The sequence below is a fragment of the Symphodus melops genome (genome assembly GCF_947650265.1).
Source record: "Symphodus melops genome assembly, chromosome: 8".
NCBI classification, from domain to species: Eukaryota; Metazoa; Chordata; class Actinopteri; order Labriformes; family Labridae; genus Symphodus; species Symphodus melops.
In genome coordinates, this window is record NC_136698.1 from 14,297,333 (window position 1) to 14,323,875 (window position 26,543).

The window sequence follows — 26,543 nt, forward strand, 5'->3', positions numbered from 1 at the left end:
ACAATAAGTTATAACGCAATTAAAAAATGGTGTTTACTTATTCACACATTTAAATGTGTTAATTGTTGTTTGGAGTTTTTTCTCTCTCTCACTCTCTTCAGTGCTTCCCTGAACAATTCCCAAACAGTCTTTCCCCTCTATCCCATCAGTTGGAAACGTAACATTTCCGAGGTGTGTATGAACGCAGCATGACGCCGCCTGTGGTGGCTCATTACATTATCTGGCAACCGGAGTGGCAGCGGACAGAAGAAGAGAGGGGATCCCCGGGATTTTTACACCGAAGCCAGTTAAATACCAGCAGCAAACATCTGAAAACCGCGGGGGAACTCGATCAGGCTCCTCCTAGACTCCGTAAGTTCATATATTTCGTTATCATGCCAACTCATTCATTATTCAGTTTTCAATCAAATTATGACGACGAAGGGAAGTTTCTCTTTTGGTGTTAGCTCGGCTAACGTAAGTTGAGCTAACTAGCATAGCTTGATCCGGGCTAAAGTGAAGGTAACAGTCACACTGTTTTTCACACACACATACACACACAGTGCTGCCAACAACACACCGTCTCTAAAAGTCGAGCATTATTCAAACTTCCCCGGCAAACTTGTTTAAGTATGCACCTACAGTTGGATAACATAGAAGTTGTTCTTTCTATAGACCTATAAAGAAGATGTAAACTCGGAGACAAAAGTGTCATAATTTACGTAATTAACACCGGATTATTGGTGAATAATTTCAGCGACCGTCTGTCTGTCTGAGTGTCCGGGGAGTTAGCGTTAGCGGGCTAACATAGCTCGCCTCGCTAGCCTCGAAATGACTAGCAACTAACAGAGATGGGGTCGATTTCATTGTCTGTCGTGTGTCGCTATTTGGACGCGTACAGAAATCCACGCAACATATCATAACCGTTATGCTCACTGTCAAAGGAACATATGGTCCAGAGTTCAGATTGGTTACTTTTAACTCAGTAATCATGATTGTCTGTTAGCTCGCGTCAGTTAGCTGCTGTTTTTTTGTAGCCGGACAGATGGACAGGTTGTTGATGGCAAGCCAAGTTAACGTTAGCATGAGGTAGCTTGTTGTTGTTGATGGGTTTTGAAAGAAATTAGTAGCTTTCATTTTAAGGGCAAAGTTGGGGCTCTAAAGTTTATGCATTTCATATCCAGTTTGGCTCCGATTCTCGCTAAGTCGACTCGTGCTGTTAGCCGTGGATGGGCATAGTTACAGCTCTATGAGCCATTGATCTCACAACTTTGTCAGATTAGCTCAGCCGTGAAAAGCCTTTTTTTATGGAGGCGTAATGGTGGACGGTGGTGCCTCCGTCTGGGTGTGTGTGTCTCTGTGGCGATCACCTACACCAAGCTGTAGACAACTGAACACACACTTTGTGGTTGGTCTAAAATAATGAAGGTTTGTGTTCCTAGGATCAGATTCACCACTTTATGTATGTAACTAGATGTCTTGCGCGTAGGTTTTTAAGAGATCTGCTACCTCCACCATGACGTCCATTTCCCGTTTAAGTCAGGTATTTGAAGGCATCTTGTGATTTGAATCATGTGATATTAAACATGCGATACATCATTTGTGAGGTGTCTGAATTATTAAGATATTTACTTTGGCTTTGAGTTTGATTTCTGAGGAAGTTGCTACATCTATAAGAAGCTATGAACCATGGGTCACATCGTGTCAGTGGACGCCTTATGTCAGTTTAGTGTTCCACCTGTTCTTTAAGCTGAACAGCAGTGTGTATCTATCTCCTGTCCCCTTAGTGTCCTCCTTTTTTAGAGCAAGCAGACAGTTGGCACCCTCGGCTAGTGATGGTGAACACATGTCGCTTTGCTTTCTATGATGGCCCTTTAGATTTGCCTGAGGAGGGGTGCCTTGTATGGAGAGAAAAAAATCTTCTGAGAGTGATGTAACCAGACAGGCATGACTTTAAGATCCATTCTTTTTTGCTGCATCATGACTGACACTTTTGAACATACCTTATGTTTTCCCTCAACTGACTAAATTTTCTCACTCAGCGTTTTTTCATTTGCTTAAGGGTTGCCTTGCATAGTGTCGCTAACTTTCAAAGGTACACATTGTGCTCTTCAATCCTGATATTGAGCTAAACAATCCAGATGGTTTATTACTGTAGTTGTTGTTACTTTTAGGTAGAAGTGAAGCATGTGACTGGAGATCAGATCTGTAATACATGTGTTTGTTACAATCCCCACAACAGTCTCTGTATCTTACCTCTTCCAATGATTAATGTAGACCCTACACGTGTCAAGATGACTATGTAATGTAATATGACATATCTGTTATCATTTTAATCCATCCAAATCTGGCCTGTCATTGTAACAATAGTGTCTGTGTAGCTCACTGTGAGACACACTTAAACTTAACACTTGGTATCTGGTTGAGTGTGAGCTCAGTCATTGTGAGACGATAACAGGAAATGCTGTTAAGACTACAAAGTCTACACAATCATTCACAGTCGCTCATGTGACCTGCATTGTACTTTAAAATCTAAAAAAGCATGGTGAAGTAAAAGACATTACTGTGGGGGGGAAAAAGCATTTTTCAAAGTGAATGGATGCTTGACTGACTCTGGTTGGATTGTTGTTGTCAAGTCAGTTTTATTTATCTGGCCTGATATTTTACATTTGCCTAAAGGAAGGAAGAGCAGATTTGATGAAGGAAATGCATCAGAGGAGAGAGACCTGTTTTTAGGACAAGCATACGTGTTTAACATTTTATAGTTGAATGAACTCACAATTTCCAGTTTTTAACAAATATGAAGACTGTATTAAAACAAGATACTGGATAACTCCAATTCTGCCAGACCTCCTCTCCACAAACATGGAGAGCTGGGAGAGTAGAGACCACTCAAACACACAAACACAGGTGAGAGGAAACCTGACACATGTAAGGAGAGAGGAATGGACAACATACACATAAGAGAGGGAGAGAAAGAGAGGAGGGACGAGGCTGATTGTTCTGGAAGGCGAAGATCGAGGTTCAAAACGGCTTGACGCATGCACCGACAGCAAGGGGGGGAGGTCCAGAGGGGGGGCCAGCACAGAGAAGTAACAGAGGAAAAAACACAGTCTGGCTGCTCATCTACATGATTTCAGAAAAATTCCCAGTCTTCTTGTTGGCTGCTGGTCATGGTCTATTAGCTCCAGTCTAGTCTTTATTGAGACTAAGATCAAGCTGCTGGAAGGAAGGCTCATTAAAACAGAGGCAAGGCTTGAAGTAAGCAGACCACCAACTGAAAGTGAAAGTGCACTGCACACTTATCTGTGAAGGGATGCGTGTGTGAACTAGTAGTAGTGTGATACTAAGTTCAGTATCAAGATACTCATTACTGAAATGAATGATACAGGTTTTAATTCTCAATACCTAATAATCAGAAACAGGAAGTGTAAAAGGAGATTTATCGTTACTTACTTTACTTTATTGTTATTTAATTTTTACACTGAACATTTATCTAATCTTCATCAGGGCAAACTAGTTATTTCTGGATTATTTATTTGGACACATTCATTGTGCTTATTACAGATCCGTGACACTCAAGAGTGTACGGAAAATATTTTCAATGATATCTTCCATATCTAATTTGATTGTGTATCAGGGCATATTTCTAATCTGTGATTATATTGATTGAGTCCATGTTGATGTATTGGAATGTGATGGCATTTAAACTGGATTATATTAGGTATTATACACCTGCCCTGCACAATGCCCATGCATTATACATTTTTTCTGATGTTTTTTTTTTTTTAGTTATTTAACTTTTGAAAGCACACAAAAATGAGTAGCTTAATAAATATGTACTACTGGAGGTAACATGTTCTAATATGCTTGTCATGCTATTTACAATGTAGGCTCGGGATACTGCTGATTCCCTACTGATATGCTAACGTAACGTTATTATTACATAAAACATCATTTAGAAGCTCATCACTGCCCTACGAAAGGGATAGCCTGCTAGCTTATATGCTAACATGTTGTGTTTTGTACCTCATGGAGGGGTTTGGGTGTCTGTCACTGAGCTGCTTTGTGACATTTAAAGTTTGAGATGACACTGTTTTGTAGCATCTTTAGCATACAGGCTCGACAAGCCCGTACGTTCGCCAACCGGAAATTTACTGGCTTTAAGCTGGTTATTGAACACGCTGATGATGAATAGGCTCCTCGACATATTGAGGCAGAGTCAATGCCTCTCTGGAGTGGCAGGGTGCTCGTGCTGTATGAACCCTAAATAGCTGACTGGGCACAGCTATTTGACCGTTGACGGTTTTACTTGACTACCTTGTTCATACTGCTGCCGAGTGGAGAAAAAAAATGTGTAATGATCTCAGTCTGGACCATACTTTCTCAGACACTTACAGCAGAGCCACATTTGACCTGCGGAAAGTACTGGACATTGAGAAATTGTAGTACCGAGCCATTTGGAATAAAAGGTACAAACATTTAGGTATACTGTGCAACACTCGGCTTGCAGATGGGTGCATCTTCCACCGTGAAGTTTCGTCAGTAATTTTTCCTTCACGAGCAATTGGAGTTAACCAATACAAGCTGTGAGGAGATCAGACAGGTATGGCGGTTTGTTTGGTTTGTTGCCAGAAATATGATCTGGAAGAGAGTTTCAGCTGAGATGATAGATCTACGCTGTATTTGTATGATCTGAATGTGTTTTAGTTTTTTTCTTTTTTTAAGAGCTCTCTGTTGTTCAGTCAGCTTCCTTGTTTATTGCATCAGATGCCAGAGGACAGGAGTAGTCATATTGTCCACAGGGTCCCACCCAAAGGCCTGAGGCAACTCATGGAGCTGGAAGAAAGGAATCTTCTAGTGTTTGACTGGCTGTTTCTTGTTTACCCTGTTGGACTTCATATTGACTGAAGCACGGGCACTTACAATGTGATCAACCTGCCAATTAAAGGAAGAAATGCATGTAAGGAACAATAAAAAGTGTGGGCATGGTTTTACATGAAGCCAATTTCAAGTTTCAGATGCACAACAAATATTTTAGAAACAACCTATCTACTACTTTTTACCCTTTATACAACCAAAGCCTCCTGAGTCATTCTAAATCACCACCTGTTAACCAGGTACGTCACTTTACTTCCAATAAACATGCCCTCATGTTTCCCTTTTACTGTTTGTAGTTGTTAAGGTTCCTGGCAATATTTTCATGAGCGAATGAGAAATGCACCCTTGCTAGGAGAACATACAGTCAAATAAAACCACCATGTAGTGTTGATATGAGGGAGCTGTATAGAAATAAAAAAAAGATTAGAAGTACAGGGCTTCCTCCCACTCTTATCAACTTTTAAGTATTTTGTAGGGCTGTCAATAAATAAATGCAACACTTGTTTAGTCGTTTCTTTGCTATTTACAGTTTTTTTTAGAAGGGGAAAAAAAAATTGAGTTGGTATGAAAAAATTTAAATTTATGGCAAGCCCATAGTATGAATAGAGCAAACGAACTTTAATTTAACACAACATTTAGAAACTTTGTTTTCTTTCTCCAGCTAAGCTTATCCCCATCATTTTAGAGCTGTGATAAATAGGTGATAATAATTTTAGTCATGTGCCATAAACAAGACTTGTGTCACATTAACATGTTATGGGTTTCACATTTCAGAAGTTCTTTATGTCCTTTCTGCCTGTTGCTTTTTTTGATCCTATCGCTTTCACTCTCTACACAACAAGCGACAACCTCCAGTTTTGTAAAATGAAGCCAATGCTGAAGTGCAACAACAACAAAAAAAAAAAAAGACACACTGCAGTTCTTCAAGTGTTCGCTTGAAGATGGCTCAAAGAGACCCCTAAGTCAAATACACCCCCCCCCCCCCCCCCCTTCTGAAATGTCTGAATTGACAGCAGAAACAAACATGTTTACAGTCTGGTACAAAACAAACAGTTTGGTCTGAGTTATTGTCTTCATCTGCACACACTTCAACTTTCTTTTTTTTAAACTCGGACATTTTGTTTTAATGACTGAAGCGAGAGATGTGTGACTGCCAAAAATGGGCTTTCAAAGCCCCCTGCAGGACCCAATGGTTGATAACTGACTGGCAACATGGATACAAACTGGCCTGCTTCACTTCCTGTTACATCATGCGTTCATATATTTTATTAATGCACTTTAATGCCTGCTGTAACGATCATAAAACAAGCTGCACCCGCACAGACTTTGGAAGTCAAACCCCAGTTATGACTAAAGTGTCACACAGGTTGAATCATGGTTTAGATATCTTTGAGGTGCATTGATGGTTCTGTACCACGTCGTTTTATACAGGGACCAAAATGACCTCATTATCATTTCTAAAACTCTGTGACATGGGGGAATTATAAGACTGATGTCTGCAGCTTTAGGAGGAAATGACAAATCATACTTCTAAGTTCACCATTATGACTCCAAAATAGAATTTGGTTTCTCATTGTGGCATGCAGTGGTCTCCTCAAAAATCTTTGGTATCACTGAATTCTACCTTTTTTAAGTGATCTGTGTAACATTCAACAGTGGCGCTGACCGCACTCATTGTAGACAAAATGATGACAAGCCATGGGCTCTCATTGATACCTCAGACTAGATGGGTTACTGTAGAAAGAAGCCCATTGCTGACTTGGGATGAACAAAAAAAAAAAAGATTGTATAATCTTCTCAAACCTCTCCTGCAGCAAATCCACCGTAGCTTTGAGTATGAACACAAACTTAAACACTGTCAAAAACGTCATGACGAGATGATTTTTAATTATTTAAAACCGCAAAGGAACTTGTGTGTGTATATATATATTTAAAAGCTGAAGCTCCAGCTGGAGAAGCTACACGTCTGTGCACCTTTTTATTTTTGTCTTACTAAGTTTATTCGGCAAAGCTTAGTTACACTAAGAAAGTTGAACTAAGTAAAGTCTGGGTTTTTTTTGGAGGGGGGGGCTTTCAGAACTTTTGGATTGTGGAGATTTAAAGCTCCTATGAGGAGTTTTCAGCTGCTAATGTTACAGATTGAACTCAGTACTGTTGCCTCTCTATGGCTTACAACCCCCCCCCCCCCACCACCACAACAGAGAGTATATGATTATTTGTTATCAAACTCAAAAGTGATATCATGTCTGGATATTGTGCACCAACCACACTGTCTTATGGTACACTCACTCTAAGCAATCCAGCAGAGCTCGCTTCGCTCCTTAAGACCCCACAGAGCGCCGATCTATGTTGAGGCATGGTAGGCTGCCTGAGCTCTGGCACGCCTCGGCACGGTACAGTTCATGGACAAGCACAGGTATACAATGTGGACAGCCTTCATTGTGGAGAAATCCCATCAAGTGTTGAGGCTGTATTTAGGGTTGCAAAATTCTGTGAATTTTCAATGTTGGAAACTTTCCATGGGAATTAACAGGAATTTATGGGAGTTAAAAGTAATTAGCAAATAATTATGGACTGACCAAATATTCATTCTTTGAATTTCTTTTATTTTGGGCAGCCTTTTGGATCAACTTTTCTATTAAAGAGTAACATATTATGGAAATCCATTTTTACATTGTTTTTGAACATTTATTTGGGTAACCTGAGTGTTTCTACAGACCCATACCATTTTCAATAAATCCATCCAGTCATTTGTTTGTGATTCTACTTAAGTCTTACCACACACAGAACAATGCCCCATTTAAAATGTTCTTGTTTGTGACATCACAAGTTGGATTGTGGTTCAAAATAATCCCCTCCCCTCCCCTGGTATCTCCACCCATGGACTCCACCTTTAGCCCAGAGAGAAACTTTTGCACAGGTCCACCATTTTTATTGTCGCTAGTGAAGGAGTGATGTCTACCAGGAATACTCAGGGGGTCTCATTGCATTTAAAGAGACACACACACCAAAACGTTCTGAGAGAGCTGGTTTCTACAGGGTCCCAAACTTCCTCTGGTGCTTTATTCATGTTTTGACCAAAGCACAGATGTTTCATTTAGAGCACAGGGGACTGTTTGAAAAGGTTAAAAAGGGGGATAATATGTCTGCCTTTAAAACAAGTTGCGTTTATGTAGCCTTACAAAATCCAGCCCTTGATGCTCCATTCTTGTTGCAGTATTCTTTCTACCATCTAAACTGCAGGTGTGATGATACGCTCGGCTCTCGAGTACAGGATCCTCGTTTCATAAGAATTCGACGAGACAACTTTACAAACTCTTCCAAAGACAAATCTTTCTGTGAATAACAGGTTTGCTTTAAACTACAGAAATGTATTTTTTTTCCCCTCATATGAGCTTTGACCGTTTTGAACACGTAACAAGGGCACACACTCACCTGATTGATCTTATACACAGCCACCAGCTGATACATTCATCTGTACCGACCGGATTAGATGAAACAGAGAAAAGTCAAATCATACACACTGAAGTGAGCTGTCCCTGTGTGAAATACAGATTTCATATAATCTTGAGAGTTTCCGGCACACATTGACAGTGAGGTGTGACAATGCTCCTACAGAATAGTCCCACCATCAGCGTATAACAAGGTCCAATTTAGGTTGGAATCATGTTTCCTCTCCAAATCACTCGCTCTCTCTGAAGAGTGCTCAGATTCACACCACAGTGAAGATGCATCCTTCGTTCAGAAACGCAAGACCACTGACCTACTGGATCTCGTTTGTGTTCTCCCGTCCACTCCGTGATCCTAGGTGTATTTCTTTGCACCTTTTTTAAAGCTGCTGCCCCCCCCCCCCCCCCCCCCCCCCCCCCCCACACACACACACACACACTCACTTCCTGCTGCCATCCAGTTCTGCAGAATGTAACGTGATATCAGTCTGCATACGAGCGTATGGGCTTCTGTTTTTACAGGATTATGAAGGAACCATTTGGAAGCAATTTGGCTGAAGTTGAAGACTGTCCCTGTGGTTGAAAACGTGAACAGAGGGTTGACTGAGATGTTAAAGGCTGCCATTATCATTAGCTACATGTGGCTTTTGTCATACAGTGGTCAGTCAATGACGTGTATTAAAGGTGTAAATCTCTCTTAATACAAAAAAAAAAGAAGGCTTTAATGGATTACACACGTCTGTACACGCTCGCCAGAATCCAGATGTTGGCATTGCACTTTTTATTAGTCATTCATTAGTTCTCTAAAGGTGCGTTTAACAGTTCAGCAGTGCATGGTGTGTGTCTGTGTGTGTGTGTGTTAAACAATCATAGCTGTACATAATCTAATGTCGGTATATCTTCATGTGTGGCTTACACTTCCTCGACTTTCTGCTGTTGTCGTTGTCACGTTGCTGAGGGAGAATCCAGGTGGAGACATGCGCACACACACATACTCTCTGTGTGCTTGTGGCTCTTGCTCACTTGCTCGCTCACATACACATACACACACACACACACACACACTCAAACACACACACTCGCACACACACACAGGCAGTCTGGCAGATTCAGGGTTAAAGGCTTCCATTTTGTTAGGTAACACCCTAATGGTCTGATCTGTCAGTGGCGTTAAAATGGCAGGGGCTTAACCCTTGGCGTTCAGGACACAACCAGCAGGGGAACACACACACACACACACACACACACACACACACACACACACACACACACACACACACACACACACACACACACACACACACACACACACACACACACACACACACACACACACACACACACACACACACACACACACACACTGGGCTGGCCGAGCCTACAACAGAACAACTGAGGAGGAGGAGGAAGAGTGAAAGGGGGGGGGGGGGGGGGGGTTATGAGGCAGGGAGGGGTTGAGGGAAGGACGGAGAGAGAGAAGACAAGGAAGAGTATTTTTCACTTGGGTACAGTTAGATTATGGCTCAGCTAGCCACATGCGCTCTGCACCCTTCTCCCTCCCCCAACCATGGCATCTCCTCAGCTGGGTCCCTGCCCCCACTCCTCGCCTGGTGAGCACAGATTAGGATAGGTAGTCCAGTCTTTTTTTATTTATTTATTTTTCATTTTGATGATATCCCTCCGGGTAAGAACTCGACTCCTTTTGGGAGTGATTTCATCATTGGAGAATTTGCTTTATAAGTAGGAAGTGACTTGACAAGAAGCTGAAGCGTCACCTCGTTATGGCGGCGAGAAGAATGTCATCACCGTCAGATAATCATTGCCTGGACGCGCCTCTGGGTCAGATATCTGGCTGTTAAACTAATTTAATAATAAATGCACCAGAGCCCCTCAGCCAGACAGTTGTCACACTGATGTCTTTTTATTGTGCACAGATAATCCATACTTGCATTGGTCAGTATGTGTATGTTTCCACTCCTTTTGAACCCGAAGGACACAGTGCAATAGCCTCCGTTTTTTTTTTTTTTTCGTTTTTTTTTTTTAAATGGCTAATGTGTTTGCTGGCTGAGTCGGGTCCCAGTGGGGACATCATTACAGTAGTGGAGATGAGAGGCTTGCACGCTACCTGAGGGGATGAGCCTGTGCCATTGATCTGTTCTCTATGAACTACTGGACACAATAGGAGAGCGACTGAGAGTTGAACCTGTAGTGTCAGCGCAGGTCACAAGATTTCCATTTTTGCTTTCAAGTGCGTCAAATCCTGCCGCCCTCCTCAAAGATATTGGGAGATCTCCTCCTTGCCCCTCGTTTTATTGACGAGAAGACGAACGTAAGCCCGTAGCTTACTTTTCATTTGTGCATCTTTGATACATGTTTGTTTGTTAGACAAATTTGAACACGAAGTCCATTTATCTTTTCTCGTTTTCCTCTAAATCCCTCATTTCCTCATTTCCTCCCTTGTCTAAGCTCTGCTCTGCCTTCAGGCCTTATTAAGGAGAGGGACATGCATCCACTCCTCCTCTATAGTCTCCTGAGAGGAGCAGACACAGATCACTAATCACTGACGGCCTTCTTCTCTCCCTCATCCCGTCGTCATTTTCCTCGCTGTTGTAGGTAATCCTTTTTTCTATGTCAAAGTCTTTTGATCGGTATAAACGACAACGTCGACAATGGTTGCTCAATGTGCTAACATTTTTGATGCTGTGTACGTAAACGACGACCACGTCATTCAGTGATTAGTGTGAGCCTCAGTGAGCGAGATGTGGATCCTTTGGTTGTGTCTGTCGGACTTTAATGCCCAGGTCAGGTGTAGAAAAAAAAAACCCAACTCTCTGGCGCACCATTCTGGTCTTCTACTGAATCTGTGATCTTTGCTCCAAAGAAGGCGTCCACCTTAACAACGAGGCCTCAGCATTAACTGCTGTTGTCAGGGAAAAATGGATCCAAATCTTCCTACATTTCTTTTGCGAGATCCAACAGCAGCTCTGGGTGGGATGCCCCCTCTGATCCGCAGAAAGGCGACTATATTCATCTCACGCAGCTTCTTCTTTCTTTTTTTTTCTTTTTTTTTTTTATTTTTTTAATCTCATGCAGGGTTTCAGCTGGAGGTTACGGTTGACAACAGTCACAGTTGTATTGTCAGTAATGTAACAGCCTGCTGTGGTGTGTGAACATGGACAAACAGAGCGCTGTGTTTGCTCCAAAAAAATAAAGTAACTGATGTAACCTCAGTTGTGAGTATGCGAGTAGCTCTCCAACGGGCTTCACTATTGGTTTACCCTTCAAGGCTCTGCAAGGACTGAAGGTGTAACCTCTTATGTGCACATGCATCCTTTGGTTAACCCGTCTGCAGACGCACAAACCCGTTAAAAAAAAAAAAACCCCTGTGTTTCACATTGTTAAAGCTGACCATTCGTCAGTGTGCAGGAAGGCAGAGCGGTTCAAACGGGACTGTGCCAGACGACGCCTGAACTTGTGCAACTTTATAAGCTGCCAGAAGGAGCTGACTTGATTGCAGCATTGGAACGGTCGGCTTACGGAGGCTCTCTCTTTTGAGCCTCAGGTTTGATGTAGAGCGGAGCTGAGAGACAAACGGTCCAGCACATAACTGCTGGATTTTGTGGCGGGGTGGACATGTTGATTGTTTCTTCAAAATGTTACAGCGGACAAACAATCAGAAAATTACACCTTATTAAATATATTTTTTTATTGTTTTCATGAACGGTGCTCACCGTCTCCACTGCTCTCTGTTTTGCTCTTGGTAGCTTTGGGGTGAAATATGACCGTAGAGGCTACAAACAATCATGGCATTTCATTGTTTAAGCCCATCTTGTACACTGCACATCCCAGCATTTCATAGTATAGATAATGAAATACTGGAAGGCAGTTAAAATCAAGAAAAGCATACAGAAATGGGATAAACAAACCCTTGAGTCCATTAGTGGGAGGGTTTTGGGATCCGTACCCTCTCCCAGCGGGACTCTCTGATGGACAGCTTCATTCCATCTAGTGGTTTACACACTGGACTGCTCGCACTGATTGATTCAGGATCCCACTCTGTTTATTTCTTCGTTGTAGAATTCATTTTTTAATGGCCTCTTTCAAACCAAACTTGTTGATGTTAGCTCAGCCACAGAGTGCTATGTTTTTTTTCCGAGATATTTGGAGCCCGACAGGTTTTCAGTCTGGCACGAGTCAGTGATTACAACACACATCTTATCACTCGAGCGCAGTTTGTGTTGCAGAATCTTTGCCCCTTGATTGGGTAATGAAGTTGAAGTGTTTCCAACAGTGACCCTGAATATCACCATTTGAAATGCATCTTTGCTGTTTTCTCGTGTCACGACCGACTCTGAGCTGAGCAACACCATCTAATTTTTCTGACGAGTTGATGTTTTTTTTTTATTTCTGCCGACCTACACGGTTTTTCTTTTTAATGGAATCCTCTGAAAGGTTTTCACCTTTACCTCGCAGATGCTTCGTCTCGCTGAACGTTCTTCATGTGTTGATGATGTTTGCATGCTCACAAGCTCATAGTGTAGAGGGCTCTTAACTTTTTCCTCACACAACAGGTCATCACGGCTCGCACTGAATGAATAATGGCCTTTCGTGAGCTGTGCTCCTTCACTGAGGGCTGAGTGAAATGGATCGTGCGGCAACAATTGACATCTAGCACACGTCACTGTGAGGCCTTGATTGCATAGAAAATCACTGAGCATATGGAAGGACCACTCTTGTACACGTTTGTCTCCTCTTGATACATCGAACAAATGAAACATTCGATTCATGATGCCATCGGCCTCATCTGGGACCAAAGTCGCCACGTGTCTCTAGGATGTGAAACTAGCAACCATTGCCTGTCCCTAACGTGCAGCTTTGACACTGCACTGTCCCAGAGGGTTACAGTCACTTTGTACCTGACATGGTTCACCACCTCGCTGTTACAGCCACTCTTTCTCCGATCTTACAGGCTAAACTATTGTTTGTTTGTTTTTTTAACAGCACTTGGTGTTATGTATGGTTATGCACACATTGCACACCCACACTGAAGCTGTCATCTGTGGAAGATAGATAGCCTTTGTGTCCAGGGATGGTACAGCAGGGCACATCTGTCCTTGTTGTGCACCAGAGCAGGGTGCATTTTTGGTTCCTCACACTCGTATTGCAAAGGCAGACCTGAAGGTTTTCGCTGCATTGTAGATTTTTATTTTTTTGATTTGTTTTTTTTAAGAATTTATTTGTAGCATCACCTAAATCAACACCTTTCAAATTGTTGAACGATTCCTGCATGTTATCTCCAGTTAAAAGAATCTGTCTTCACAGATGTTTTTTTTTTAATCCTTTTCAAACAGTCCCCTGTGCTCTAAATGAAACCTCTGTGCTGTGCTTTGATCAAAATATAACATGAATCAAACACCAGAGAAGGTTCGTGACCCTGTAGAAACCAGCTCACTCAGAACGTTCCGTTTTGGTGTGTGTGTCCCTTTAAATGTAATGACACCCCAGAGTTTTCCCCGTAGACATCACTCCTTCGCTAATGAGAATAAAAATGGCAGACCTGTGCAAAAGTTTTGCTCTTGGCTGGAGGTGGAGATGCCAGAGGAAGAGAGGGGATTTTTTTTTTTTTTTTTACCAGAATCCAACTTGTGATGTCACAAACTGAGACAATTTGAAACTGAGCATTGTTCTGTGTGGTAAGACTTAAGCAGACTACAAACAAATTACTGGATGGATTTATTTCAAATTTTGTAGGTTGATAGACACTCAAGTTACCCAAATAGTTTTTCAAAACACTGTCAAAGTGGATCTGTCATAATGTCCCCTTTAAATGCTTTGAGAAAACTCCAGTCTTATTGAAGAGCAGTTCCACTTTCTCTCTTTACATTTCAGTTCTTTGAATGTGAAGCTTTACAGATTACATCTGTTAGGATTTTTATAGATCACATTCCTATTTTAGATTGTGACACACTCACCACCATCAAAAAACCTTTTAGGACTTTGGAACGGTGAGCGTTTAATACCTGACCAAGGGATGACCTCGATGAAAGCCACAATCCTTCTAACTTGTTAAGGAAAGTTGATCTTCAGACTGCAAGTGTTACTGGAGTGATTTAACCTCTTCTAAGCCTTTCACTCTTTATGCACCTTGTTAGTTGTTGAAGTTGTGCCACAAAATCCTCCTGCTCCTTCAAGCATTTCCTGCCTGTCGGTGTCTTTTAGCTCTCTGATGCTACAGAAGTTCATCTCGTCATGTAGTATCTTGCATCATTTTTTCCCCTCCCATCTCATTTTTTTCTTCCCCTGTCAGTGAGTGTTCCCTGGAAAACCTTGTAGACACTTTACCGATTTGTCTGTCATGGAAAACACGTGAGAAAATTATTTTCAAATTCTCCTCATTTCACATCAGAATCCCCTAAAAACAACTGATATGATAATCTACAAGAGATAAATGTAGTAAAGGGTCCTGTTAAGTGTCATCACACTGTAGCTCAGCTGGCTGGATGATATGAAGGTAACATTACGACTGTAGTAAAAATAAATTGTCTGTTTTTGTTTTTAACAGTTGAATAATGTTAAATAGGTCAGCATTAGGGACGTAACGATTCAATCGATTCCCGATACAATTCATGATGTTGGGTTCATGATGCAATTCCTTCACGATTTATTTACCAAAATGAGACTGAACACAAATTATGACTGAAAAAGATTCCTTTTATTATTTGATGAAAACACAAATGCACCTCGTAATCTCGTTGGCTTTTAAGCTCGTTTTGGGCGAGCGAGGCTACAAACCTGTTTGTTATGGTTTTGCTTCGCAGCTGCCATGGTAACCTCTGCTTGTTACAACCAACCAGCTCTGCTCTACAGCTGCCGACGTTCATGACTGCGATTCTTTTTTTCAGTAGTACCGATGTGAGTCTTGACTCCTTTGAATCGATTTTATAATTGCCTTCACGGTTTATTTTATACATCCCTAGTAAGCGTGTTTGGTTTGGTTGCTGAAGCCGACGTGCTGTTACTCGTCAGTTTGTTTCGCCTGCAGAAGTTTGTGATTGCAGGTGTGAAATATCTGTGGAGCGTTGTTCAGATGATTTGATGGAATTATCAGATTACGATAAATCTGTGTTACAGAGAAAATAAAAGCGCTGGCAGCTCTTTTAAAAACCACCCGGAGTTACTATAATTTTGAATAAGGCAGGTACAAGTGACTTTTGTTGGCTCTTTATTTTTCACGCAGCCCAGTTTTTTTTTTTTTTTTTTTTTTTGGAGAACATGAAAGAGAAAAACAAGGTTATAAATGCTTAAACCTTGACAGTAATGTACTTACTTGATCAAATGAAGTGCTGTACACCTGCAGGTGTGTTTACATTGTTCTATGATCAATCGGTCATCATTTATAAGCATGTAGGAGGTCATGGTGACGTCAACATCTCCTAGTATTAGCACAGTGTAATGCTGTCAGCTCACCTGTCTCTAAAAAGAAGTCCTGGAGAATGAACTCTGCCTGTATGAGATGAGTCTGTGGCCTACCAGTCTCCGTCTCTACATCGAAGCGTTTTATCTTGTTTGTGTTCGGGAGTCTTGCCATGGGGTCGTGTGGAGCAGTGATGATGTCACGCTGGATTAGGAAGATCTTAAGTGTGCTTTTCTGTACGAGAAAAGATGGTGGACCTCTTTTTATACTGTTTGTTGAAGCTCAAATCATTAACCATCAGTCATGTTGTCATAGCTGAATTATTTTAACAAATGAAAGTGCGTACGTCACACATTAATGGTTATTATATTGAAGTAAATGTTACTTCCTGTTGGAGCTTTTTTTTTCTTTTTCTGCCAAGTAATGGGGTTTCCCAGAATTCTTAGTGAGTGAGATTTGGGTCAACATCTGGAACATCCCATACACTTCAGGATGTACCCTTTTTTTTACACAGCAAAGACTGCCAGCTTATTACCTGAGGTTTCTCCCATTATGTACATGTATGCATATTTGTGTGTGTGAGTGTGTGCACACTCTAGGACTATCAAGAAATGATTGGTGACCTCTGACACTTTGAGATCCTCCGTAGAGTTTTCAATGCCATCATCCAAAACAATTATATATTTTTTTGTTTTTTTTAAAATTAACTTTGAGTGTCTTTTGCTTTAGATGGTTGGCGTTGTTTGCTGCAGACACAGTGGGTCATAATCATAGCTCAGACAGGTTAACTCAACCAATAGTTTATTCTACAAGAGTTATAGGACCACTTCTTTCTCATTGGACAACACTTTTTATTTGAAATCTTTTGTTTGGGTATCCTGGACTGCCGGGATATGTACTGACTAAGCACTCTGTCGTTTTTGTGCGGCCGCTCCAAGCGGTCAAGTTGAAACTCTTCAGAAAGGAGCTGTTGACGTCACGACTGCTTTGGTCCACATGTGTGATGTTTCTCGTATTTTAGTGTCTGCCGGGCTTAAAAACAATGTCAAATACAAAACGTGCAGTGGAAAGTAACAGAGCTGTGTCGGTCATACTGCGCCCCGTTGTCAACAGACTGTTGTCATAGAGACAGGATGGACGTGCGGCGCTTTTCTCCTCAGCTCACAAACGCTTCATGGAAACACTCCCGAGCGCACAGCGTTAGGTGGACACGGGGCCTAACAAAACTTCTGTGGGCACTGCAGCATTTTTTCTTTTTAAAACTTTCACAGCACACCTTGATTTATTTATTCGTGTACCGTCCAAACCTCAACTTTACTGTTCTCTGTTGCTAAATGCTAACAGTTTCTTTTTTTCCGTCTCCAGGGTGAGAGCAGCCATGTCAGAGGAGGCAGTGCGTCAAACGCGCAGTCAGAAGCGTGCTCTGGAGAAGGACAATGTGTCTGCTCCTGGGTCACCCGGAGACATGGACAGTAAACGTGTTAAACTGGAGAAAGGGGATGAAGCTGGAGCTCCTTTGGCCCTCGTGGCATCTGAAGCTGATGGTGTCAAGCTAAAGAGTGAGCAGGCAGCGAAAGTAGCAGCCAGCATCTTGAAAGCTGGGGAAGTGAAGGCCACGATCAAGGTGGAGGTGCAGACCGGAGATGAGCCCGTTGACATGAGCACATCGAAAAGGTGAGAAAAAGAAAGTTCTCTGAGGAGATGTTTACACCTTTTTTCTTTTTTTTTTCTTTTTTAAAATCCTGAACGTTTGTCGAGAATTTCGGAAAGGACAGACCCTGAAATCCCTCTGATCTGGTCATTCACACATGCACGTCACAGAGGGAGACTTTCCCGGTCGGACGGGATGGGAGGGGCTCATTTCCTGCCACATTCTAACATCAGCTCACTCACTGACTGTCTGCGGTTAAAAAAAAAAAAAGAAATCGAGGGGGCTGGCAGGAGAAAGTCCAGATCAAGTCTGAGTGGGAAAAAATGTTTGTTTGCGTTCACACAAACAGCTCGCCACCAAACAAACAAAAACTTGAGGAGTTTTTCAGGAGTTGTGTGACAGCACCAAGGGTCTGATGTGAACACGGGCTGCTTTTTTTGCTATCAAACTCGTGAAGTGACATGCAGGTCTTAGAGGGGTTGAGAGCTCGTTGTTCATAAAGATCATATTGTTGTAGGGTTCACGAGACACAGTCGGAGTCATTCATCTCAGCTGCGATGAAAGGGAGACCATAAACACTGTACCTTAACTTTACTCCGGCCTCTCTGTGTTGCTTTAGGCAGCCAACTTTGTCCACAATGAACCCTTTGTAAGTATTTCCAGCTTGAGTTAATGCATGTTAATCCCCCTGTACACAAGTCTATATCAGTCGGGGCATAAAATGCAAAAAAACAAACAAAAACAAAACAACAACAGTTTCCTGCTGTTCTGCTAGGTGATTATGCTGAAGTGATGTTGAACCATTTTAAGACGGGGGGGGGGGGGGTGAATACAAAGTGTGGGACTTCATACATGCTGACATCCCAGGCTCAATATTTGTCAGCATTTTTGCATACGAGCTGGTTTGAAGAGTTTTCCGAGGTTGTTTGTTTAACTGAAGACTTTGGGTATCTTGCATGCACGCACACTGCGCAGTTGTGCATAAAGAAGAGTCTGTTGTCGTTCGAGGCTTCTGTTTAACTTTGCACTCGCAAGTGGTCTGACAGGAGTTCATGACAGGAAGTCGCTGAGCGGTTCTCATCAGCCTGCCCCCGTTCTGAAAAGTTTGAGGCTCCTGAGGTCTGGGCTCCATTTTCTCTCACTCCAGCACCTGAACTCTGCCTCGCACTTCACACAAAATGAAGGCTATGTGTCACAAACTGGTTCCAACTGGCCGTTGCCATGGTTTCCACATTGGAAGGAGCAGTTGGAGGAAGGAGGGGCCATGTGGGGGTGGTGGGTGTGTCACATGACCACGCAGAGAAATGCCTGATGTCATGTGACGTGCTGGGTAGAGCAATAAATACTCGGGAGTGATGTGATGCTCGTCAAAGTGGATCAGAGATGTGATCAGGCTGAGCGTGTGTTGGGTCTGATTGTGCGAGATCAGGAGGGTCACCTTTGCCCCCCCACCTTTCCAACCTGCCCTCCCTGTTTGTGTGTTTACTGAGTGCAAGGTGATGAACTTACTGCTGTATACTGAGGGCTGAGTGTGTAGGGCAACTTTGTAAAAAAAACAAAAACAAACCCAAAACAAATTAAAAAAAAACAGGGTAAGTGAATAAATTGTGTCACCAAGAATAGACGACAAGATCTCCTTCTAAGTACATGTCATGTATCCGTTTTAAAAATATCCGAGTGCTTCTTTTCCAGGCTCGTTTTCCTAATAATAGCTCATCTATTTATTTAACATAGAGAGCATTACATGTTTTAAAAATGGCACGTTGCAGTTTTGCATTTGGCCCTGACAATCGCTCTGCACCTAATAATGACTGATTCAGCGATCCTATAGTGGGGTCAGTGTGAAGCCGGTGTGATCGGAGAAGCCGAGGCATGCAGAAACATTGGACCTTACGTAACCAAGCTGCTGTGTGTTGGGATGCTTGTGTAAGCTGTTCTCAATAGAGTGGTATCAACCATCACAAGCTAGTCCGTGGCTTTTTTTTTTCTTTTCTTTTAATAGGCCAAGTCTATCAAGGCAACCTAGTGCCATTAGGGTTGTGTGTCTGAAGGAGGATGAAGCATTTGATTACTACTGTATGATCTGTGGATGGTGGTTTATCATGTTTGAGTGCTCAGAACGTAAACGGGGCTTAGGAGGAAAAGTGCTGCTGGTTCAGTCTTCAGCAGAGGTAATCCCTCCCAGAATAGTACGAGCATGCTGAAAGTCTTTAACAGTACGATACAGAGCACTTTACAGAAAGTAGCATTATCATGTATTAACAAGGTGACGGTTGTGTTCTCATCAGATGGAAGAGTATGACAGTCGGCGTTTATTGTTGACTCTTGATTGTGGAGTCTGCCGATCTTCTCGTCTCATAGCGGTTTGGAATAAACAACACAGTCCTTGTCATATGGTTGACCTTGTTGAACTCTGTATGCAGTCTGTTTGAGGGGAGCTGTTGCACGGCCGGGGTGACGACAGAGAGGTTGGCAGAGAAACGTGGTGGGAGACAGGCGTGTACAAACGTAGGAGGAAAAAAAAAAAGCGTGAAGAAGTGCGTCAGTGAGTATGCGGGACTATAAAAGATGAACAACTAAGTAAGGATGGGGGAAGGGTGTTTGAAGTAGAGACTGAGTGATTGACTGAAAGAGAGAGAGTGTACACAATAGGTTGGCTCCTGGCCATGCATTCCCCTCCCCCTCACTGTCACCCTCTTCAGTGTCTCCGGCGGACCTCCGCTCTGCTCAGCTTGTGACTCTGGTGTCGGCAGCTGGGAGGGAGGGGAGAGCTGAGGCCCAGGCTGTGCCGTTCCAGCTAGGCCATAGGCCTCGCCACGGAGGTAGAGGGGAGGGGTGAGGCCCTGTCTGGGTGGTAAACTGGGCCTAAGCATGAATCCCTGGGGCTCTTCACAGCGCCTGAACAATTATATAACGTAACAGTAAGAGTGCGTGCATAACTCCACATTATGGCCCTGAACCTCTGCCTCTCACACGCTCGCCATTCATCACAGTCCCTAAAGCGCCTCATCCTGCAGCACCCCTGCGTCCCACTCAGACTTCTGTTTCACTAAAGTGCTGATCCTTTTAGGTCCGTACAGGATCACTAGTGTCGAGGCAGATTTTATACTTGAAGTCGTTCACGCATTGTAAAAGTCATAACCACCCCCTTCGTCTTATCTCCACCCCCTCGAGAATGATGCGTATGTAGCTTGCCACTATCGCCTTTGTTCTCCTTAGTTCCCAAGAAAAGCCACTTAACATTCTCTCAAAGGCTTGAAGCTTTAACTCCTATTAAAAAAAGAAAAGAAAAAAGAAAAGAAAGGAAATGTAGTTAATTGATCTGTTTGCGTGTTGTGTTTGACTGGCTGCAGGAGGTCTGCTCGTTGATGTTACCTATCGCTGGGTATAATGGGTTGTTGCGATCTTGCCCTGCCGCCATTGCTCCATTATTGATCTCTTGGTTCTTGTGTGTCCCAGAGCACATTTGCTCCAAAACAGGGTTGATGAAACCGTAGTTATCTACCGCCACCTACTGGATTTACAGCAAACATACATGTTAGTTGCACTTAATAGAAAACAGTGTAATTGTAGAATGAAAATGAATACAGTGTGTAGTCATTAAAAGACTTGTGAAAGACAGTTTGAAAATAATGGTTTATTTTCCTTCCCCCCCCTCCCCCCCCCCCCTCCTCAGTGACATAAAGAAGGAACGGCAGCCTCCATCGCCTGATGATGTCATTGTGTTATCAGACAATGAGCCTTCCAGTCCTCTCATGAATGGCCACTGCTTCACCAAGACTGACACAGATAAACTGATGGTAGGAAAACCAAACTTGATCCGTCTGGATTTTTTTTTTCTTCACTGCTTTAGAAGTTGTTATTCTCACTTAGTGCAGTTAAGAAAACTACTTTTGGGGAATTTTCTGACAAAGTTGAAAATTGTACATGTATGTCTGCTTAGTTTCCTTTCTTGTTTGTTGTTGTTTTTTTATTTTTATTTATTATCTCTATCGGTGTGTACAGAAAAGTCCTCCTGAGGAGAGGGAGCGCATCATCAAACAGCTGCAGGAGGAACTGAGACTCCAAGAGGCCAAGCTGGTGCTGCTTAAGAAGTTACGACAGAGCCAGATTCAGAAGGAAAGCTCTGCGCAGAAGGTGAAATCCCAGTCTTTCTGATGGATGTATCAAGAATGTGAATTGTTGTAGTTGAAAAGTTATGCTAAGACTTTCCCCATGAGTACATTTGACATTATTCTGAAAAAAAAAATGAATGTATGCTTTGAAGTACACACAGCTTCCCAGACTAATATCAAACCCTGTTGGTTTCTAGACATCTGGCTCAGTGGCCACTCCCCCTCCTCTGGTTCGAGGTAGCATCACATCAAGCAAAGGACCCCACCAGGTAATTACGATAATGTTCAGAGGGAATACTGCTATATACAGTTAAGGATGCTCCACGTCTGTTGCATACTTGTGTCACTGAGTATGTGTCTGCTTTCCCAGGTAACAGGTCGAAGCTCAGGCACGGTGATCCCTCCACCCTTGGTGCGAGGTGGGCAACATGTACCGTCCAAACACAACTCTCAGATTGTCATGCCGCCACTTGTCAGAGGGGCGCAGGTTAGTGTGAGGGTCCGTGACTCTTTTCCTTATGATCACTTTATACATTATGCAGGGCACATTTGAAGAAGTGAAGCTTTTCAAGAGCTCTTTGTAAATATTGTTCTTTTCCTCTCCCCGCCCGCTCTTCATGGTGATGGCTGCTTCTGTGTATGTGCTGCTTTCAGCCTATTGCAATGACTCCTCAGCAGATAGCAAGTCTACGTCAGCAACAGCAGCAGCACAGTGGAACAGGCCCCCCTCCACTGCTCCTGGCCCCCAGGGCTTCTGTGCCCAATGTCCAGGTCCAGGGCCAGAGAATCATTCAGCAGGGACTCATTCGGGTGGCGAACGTGGCCAACAGTAATGTCATGGTTAACATCCCTCAGGTAGGAAAACTATTTACAAGCGTACATTTCAGGGGTAAAAAAAAAAAAAGCCCTTTCATAACATTTCTGTTCTATTGGCATAAAAATAATGTAATCTTTTCTCTTGTGTTTTTCTCCAGGCCTCTCCAACCAGCTTAAAAGGTTCCTCATTGTCCCCCAACTCCAGCATTAATGACTCCCCTGCCAGCAGGCAGGCGGCTGCTAAGCTTGCACTGCGTAAGCAGTTGGAGAAGACACTGCTGGAGATCCCTCCGCCTAAACCTCCTGCTCCTGAGTTCAACTTCCTTCCTTCAGCAGCCAATAATGAGTTCATCTACCTGCTGGGGCTGGAGGAGGTGGTGCAAAAGCTTCTGGAGATGCACGGCAGGGGTGTGTAGACGTCTGCCCTGTTGTCGCTAGTTTGGGGATATTATAGTTTCTTGGTGGATTACATTGTAGATCATATACGCTTATATCTGTTTCAACAAAGCAAATTGTTGTTTGTCTAGGCAACCTGGGCCCAGCTGCTGCCATGGCCAGCTCCCTTCCCAAAGAGCCCCACACCTGCGCCCAGTGTAAGACTGACTTCACTTCCCGTTGGAGAAAGGAGAAAGCCGGGACTATCCTCTGTGACCAATGCATGTCGTCCAATCAGAAGAAGGCCCTGAAGGCTGAGCACACCAACCGGCTGAAGGCAGCCTTTGTAAAGGCACTCCAGCAGGAGCAGGAGATAGAGCAGCGTATTCTCCAGCAGGCTGCGTCCTCTTCATCTGTCTCTAAAACCACCTCATCTAACTCTCCCTCAATGTCCAAGAGTGAGATGCTGGTGTCTCAGCAGTACAAGCAGGCCAGGGCTGCCATGCAGCACAGATCTGTGTCTGGCCACCACTCCATTAAGCAGGTGAGCTTGGCCTTCCATTGTCGCAGTCACTGACCAAAACTGTGCTTTATAGAGCGGTGGAAAGATTTCAGTACATTTGCAGTCATCATAAATTGTTGTGCGATTTAACACCAGTACCAACAGTCAGCATGTCTCCCCTCACTTTGTTTCTCTATATAGAGTCAGCTGTCTCACAACATCCAGGCTGCAGTGAGCTCTCGTGGTCTGGCCCACGCATACACTTCCTCCTCTCAGCTGCAGAGTGCGGTGACAGCAGCAGCACTGGGCAGCAGGTCAGGTAAGCATGCCGCAGCACGCCCGCTGCAGCAGGGAGCAAAGGTCAGCGCCGGCAGCAGCAGCAGTAACCAGGGCAATGTGGCTGCCTGGAGGAAGCAGAGCGGGGGCAGCGCAGGTAGATACACACGAGACGAGCCTTACTTGTTCTTGCTTTCTTGCTCTTCCTTTGGATAATCACTTTCTTCTAAAGTGGACTACTTTTTCTTCCTGAGTCTTTAACCGAACAGATAAATCTTCAGCACATTGACCGCCTGTCGTGTTCGTTTCCTTCCAGGTGTGACTATGGCCTACGTCAACCCCAGCTTATCTGCCCATAAAACCACCTCTGCTGTGGAGCGTCAGCGAGAGTACCTGCTGGACATGATTCCCTCCCGTTCGATCTCCCAAGCAGCCAACACATGGAAATAATGCAATCTTGACTCCCTACTGACATCATAACCATTACCCCTCTTAATATCAATAACAGCCATTCACATTATCGTTCTAATCCTTTCTATGGACCCTTTCTCTGGCCAGAATGGCACGAGGGAGAATCAGCCTAGTGTTGTGTTGGATACAGGGCGTTCCTCCACTTCTTCCACAGATATTTCGGATCCCATCTTTCTAACTCGACTCTTCATCCCAAATTGGAGTGAAGCTGCGACAGCTTACGGCTCCTCACAATACAAGGAGTGTATCAATTTTAATTCTACTACCTTGGGTTTAAAATGGGAGAGTACAATTTCACAAACTTCTCCAGCAATGTTGCCTCTGCCTCCCTGATATTGGTTGAAGCTCGCAGTTGCAGCAAGAGGAATCCTCCCTGAATCCCCCCCCCCCTGCCTCTGGATCAGGCAGGGAAATAAATAAAAAAAAATCACTTGGTGAAACAGTAAAATACACGCCTTACGTCCTACTCTTATTCAGCCTGAGCCGGTTGGACTTAGGCCCACGCGTTGGCCGAACTGAACTTTACCATAGACCTCACCCCAGGGATTGTGGTCGCGCTTTGAGGACCATCCACAAAATAATAACTGCTTCAGCTTTGCAAAAATGAATTCAAAACATAAAAAAGGACTTTAACAAAAGGAAAAAAAAAAAAAGATCTTTATCTGCACACAGACTGCCTCTTCTCTCTATCTCACAGAGTTGTGTGTGTATAGTGGAGAAGTGGATGTGTGTTGGATTATTTTGTATGTATGAATGTTAGGATTTTTTTGTCTTTTTCTTCTATAAGTCATATACTGTGTTTGGAATATTGTGCTCCCTGAGACTTTGGAAGTGGCCTGTTGTTCAGGTCTTAATTCACAGGCTAATGTTACTGTTGAGGTGGTTTTACATCTGCTGGGTTCCATGTTGTGGCCTACTTTTAAATACTTTGTTTTTTCTAAGATGAAGTGGAAGAATAAAGATTAAGGTTTCACTGATTAATGTAAAAACATGGAGCATATGTTTGGAGGACTATTCTTATTGAATATTGTAAAAACAAAAATGAAAAAACAAACAAAAAAAAAAAAACCTTCCAAAGAACTAGTGGAGCCCAAATGGAATCCCTTCTGCTAGAAGGTTTCTAGTTTATTTGAACCCTCTCTGGATATAAACATGAATTCATGCTAAACTGAGGGGGTGTAAGGAATGTCATATTTTTGACATTTTTTTTTTTTTTGCTTTTAGTCATAGGTTGTGGTGAATTGTTTTTCTTCTATAGACAAACTGTCTCTGGGTTTATTTATAGGGTCATGTTAGTAAAGATATATCCTTATGCCCTACATTTGAATGGATCTCCACGTTAATATTCACTTGTTTTCTCTCATGTGTCCAGTGGCTCCCACTCACCTCCCGATTGGTCTGAGAGAAGCTGGACAGCTTTCAGAATGTAGTTATGCAAAACAAACCCTATAGCAACACATGACATGAACTTCTTAGTCTTTATCATTGGAGTGTGTATGATTTATGTCCGGTCCTTGAATTGAGCTAACTATGCCTTTCACATGAGCTCTTGTGCATTTTTTTATCAGGTTGCAGCAGCACAGGATAAGCTAGTAAATACATGTCCGACATTTAACCTGGGGAATTCATATGATAGATGACCATATTTTAATAACGATGTGTTTTCTTTAATTTCACTCACTGAGGTGGTCATGTTTCTCTAATTCATAAAGCAGAGGCGTAGCTGTTCTATTGGAAAATGTCAAGAAATTAAACTTAAATTTTAAGAAAATGTGGATATTTCTAATATAAAGATGTTTACAAGCAGTGTTTCTTAAAAAAAACAAACAAATCCTGACAGAAGCATTTAAATATCCACTGTGTTCATTTTGATGTGATTTTCACATTGAAATAACGGTAATGATTATCTCATCACGTTGTCATGATATACCTGGAGTCTTGCTGTCCTGTTGGAACTTGCTTCCTGCACACCTTAGCTCACAGATTCTTCTGCTAACTGGGCATCACTTAAAGTTAGTCACTATGTACTGTGGTGTCATCTCTGTACACGAGGGTTTCATTTAGGATGGTGCAAATATTCATTGCTAATAGAAATACAATTATACAAAGTTGAATTAACATTTCTCCATGTTGAGTATTTCTGTGTCAATGTAGCATCAGAAATCCAACAGGTTGTCTGTACATTCCTGACAGGCAGGAAGGTAGCCGCCCCGCGTCTTGTGGATGCAAAATAAGCGATCTGGATGAAGCCCTTCATTTAGTGCCCTGCTAAGTGTAACCCTGTGCTTTCCTGACTACTGCCTGCTGCTGCTACTGTTAGACAACAATATCACCATTCCGTTCATTTGGGCTCAGAGCTCTGCTGAATGCAGTGTAGCCCAAATGGAAAAAAAAAAACATTGTATGAAAATTGTTTGTTATTTTGGATTTTTTTTCTGCTCTATCAAATAATAAAACTAATTTTAACCCCTTACTTTATGGCTGGTTTGCCTGGTCATTTAGGATGATTAAGCATGTGAGACGATATTCACAAAATGAGTCTCCAAATGGTTTCATTTGGGAATTATATGCTTCTAAATTTATCTGGAATTTCCTGAAATGAAAGTTGACCAAT

At 42.8% G+C, this 26,543-nt stretch overlaps 1 protein-coding gene across 4 annotated transcripts; it reads left to right on the forward strand.

Moving 5' to 3' along the window:
* Window positions 1-113: 113 nt before the first annotated feature.
* Window positions 114-26,402, forward strand: gatad2ab (GATA zinc finger domain containing 2Ab). 4 transcript variants are annotated; one of them, XM_079350275.1, is made up of 11 exons: window positions 114-351; window positions 17,089-17,397; window positions 21,051-21,174; window positions 21,380-21,511; window positions 21,687-21,758; window positions 21,860-21,976; window positions 22,165-22,344; window positions 22,464-22,713; window positions 22,833-23,224; window positions 23,384-23,615; window positions 23,775-26,402. In XM_079350275.1, the coding sequence occupies exons 2-11, from the start codon at window positions 17,102-17,104 to the stop codon at window positions 23,906-23,908; spliced, it is 1,929 nt and encodes a 642-aa protein (XP_079206401.1). In that variant the 5' UTR covers window positions 114-351; window positions 17,089-17,101; the 3' UTR covers window positions 23,909-26,402. The 4 variants fall into 4 exon arrangements, with proteins under 4 accessions (XP_079206401.1, XP_079206398.1, XP_079206400.1 ...); XM_079350272.1 differs by having other exon boundaries at window positions 115-351; window positions 22,144-22,344; XM_079350274.1 differs by lacking the exon at window positions 114-351 and adding an exon at window positions 411-501 and having other exon boundaries at window positions 22,144-22,344.
* Window positions 26,403-26,543: the final 141 nt, after the last annotated feature.

Bases quoted from the DNA above. Each gene is read 5' to 3' on its own strand.
- gatad2ab (XM_079350272.1), top strand. From the start codon at position 17,102: ATGTCAGAGGAGGCAGTGCGTCAAACGCGCAGTCAGAAGCGTGCTCTG. The intron at 17,398-21,050 runs GTGAGAAAAAGA...CCCCCTCCTCAG, and splicing joins GACATGAGCACATCGAAAAG to TGACATAAAGAAGGAACGGC. The intron at 21,977-22,143 runs GTTAGTGTGAGG...TGCTGCTTTCAG, and splicing joins CACTTGTCAGAGGGGCGCAG to CCTATTGCAATGACTCCTCA.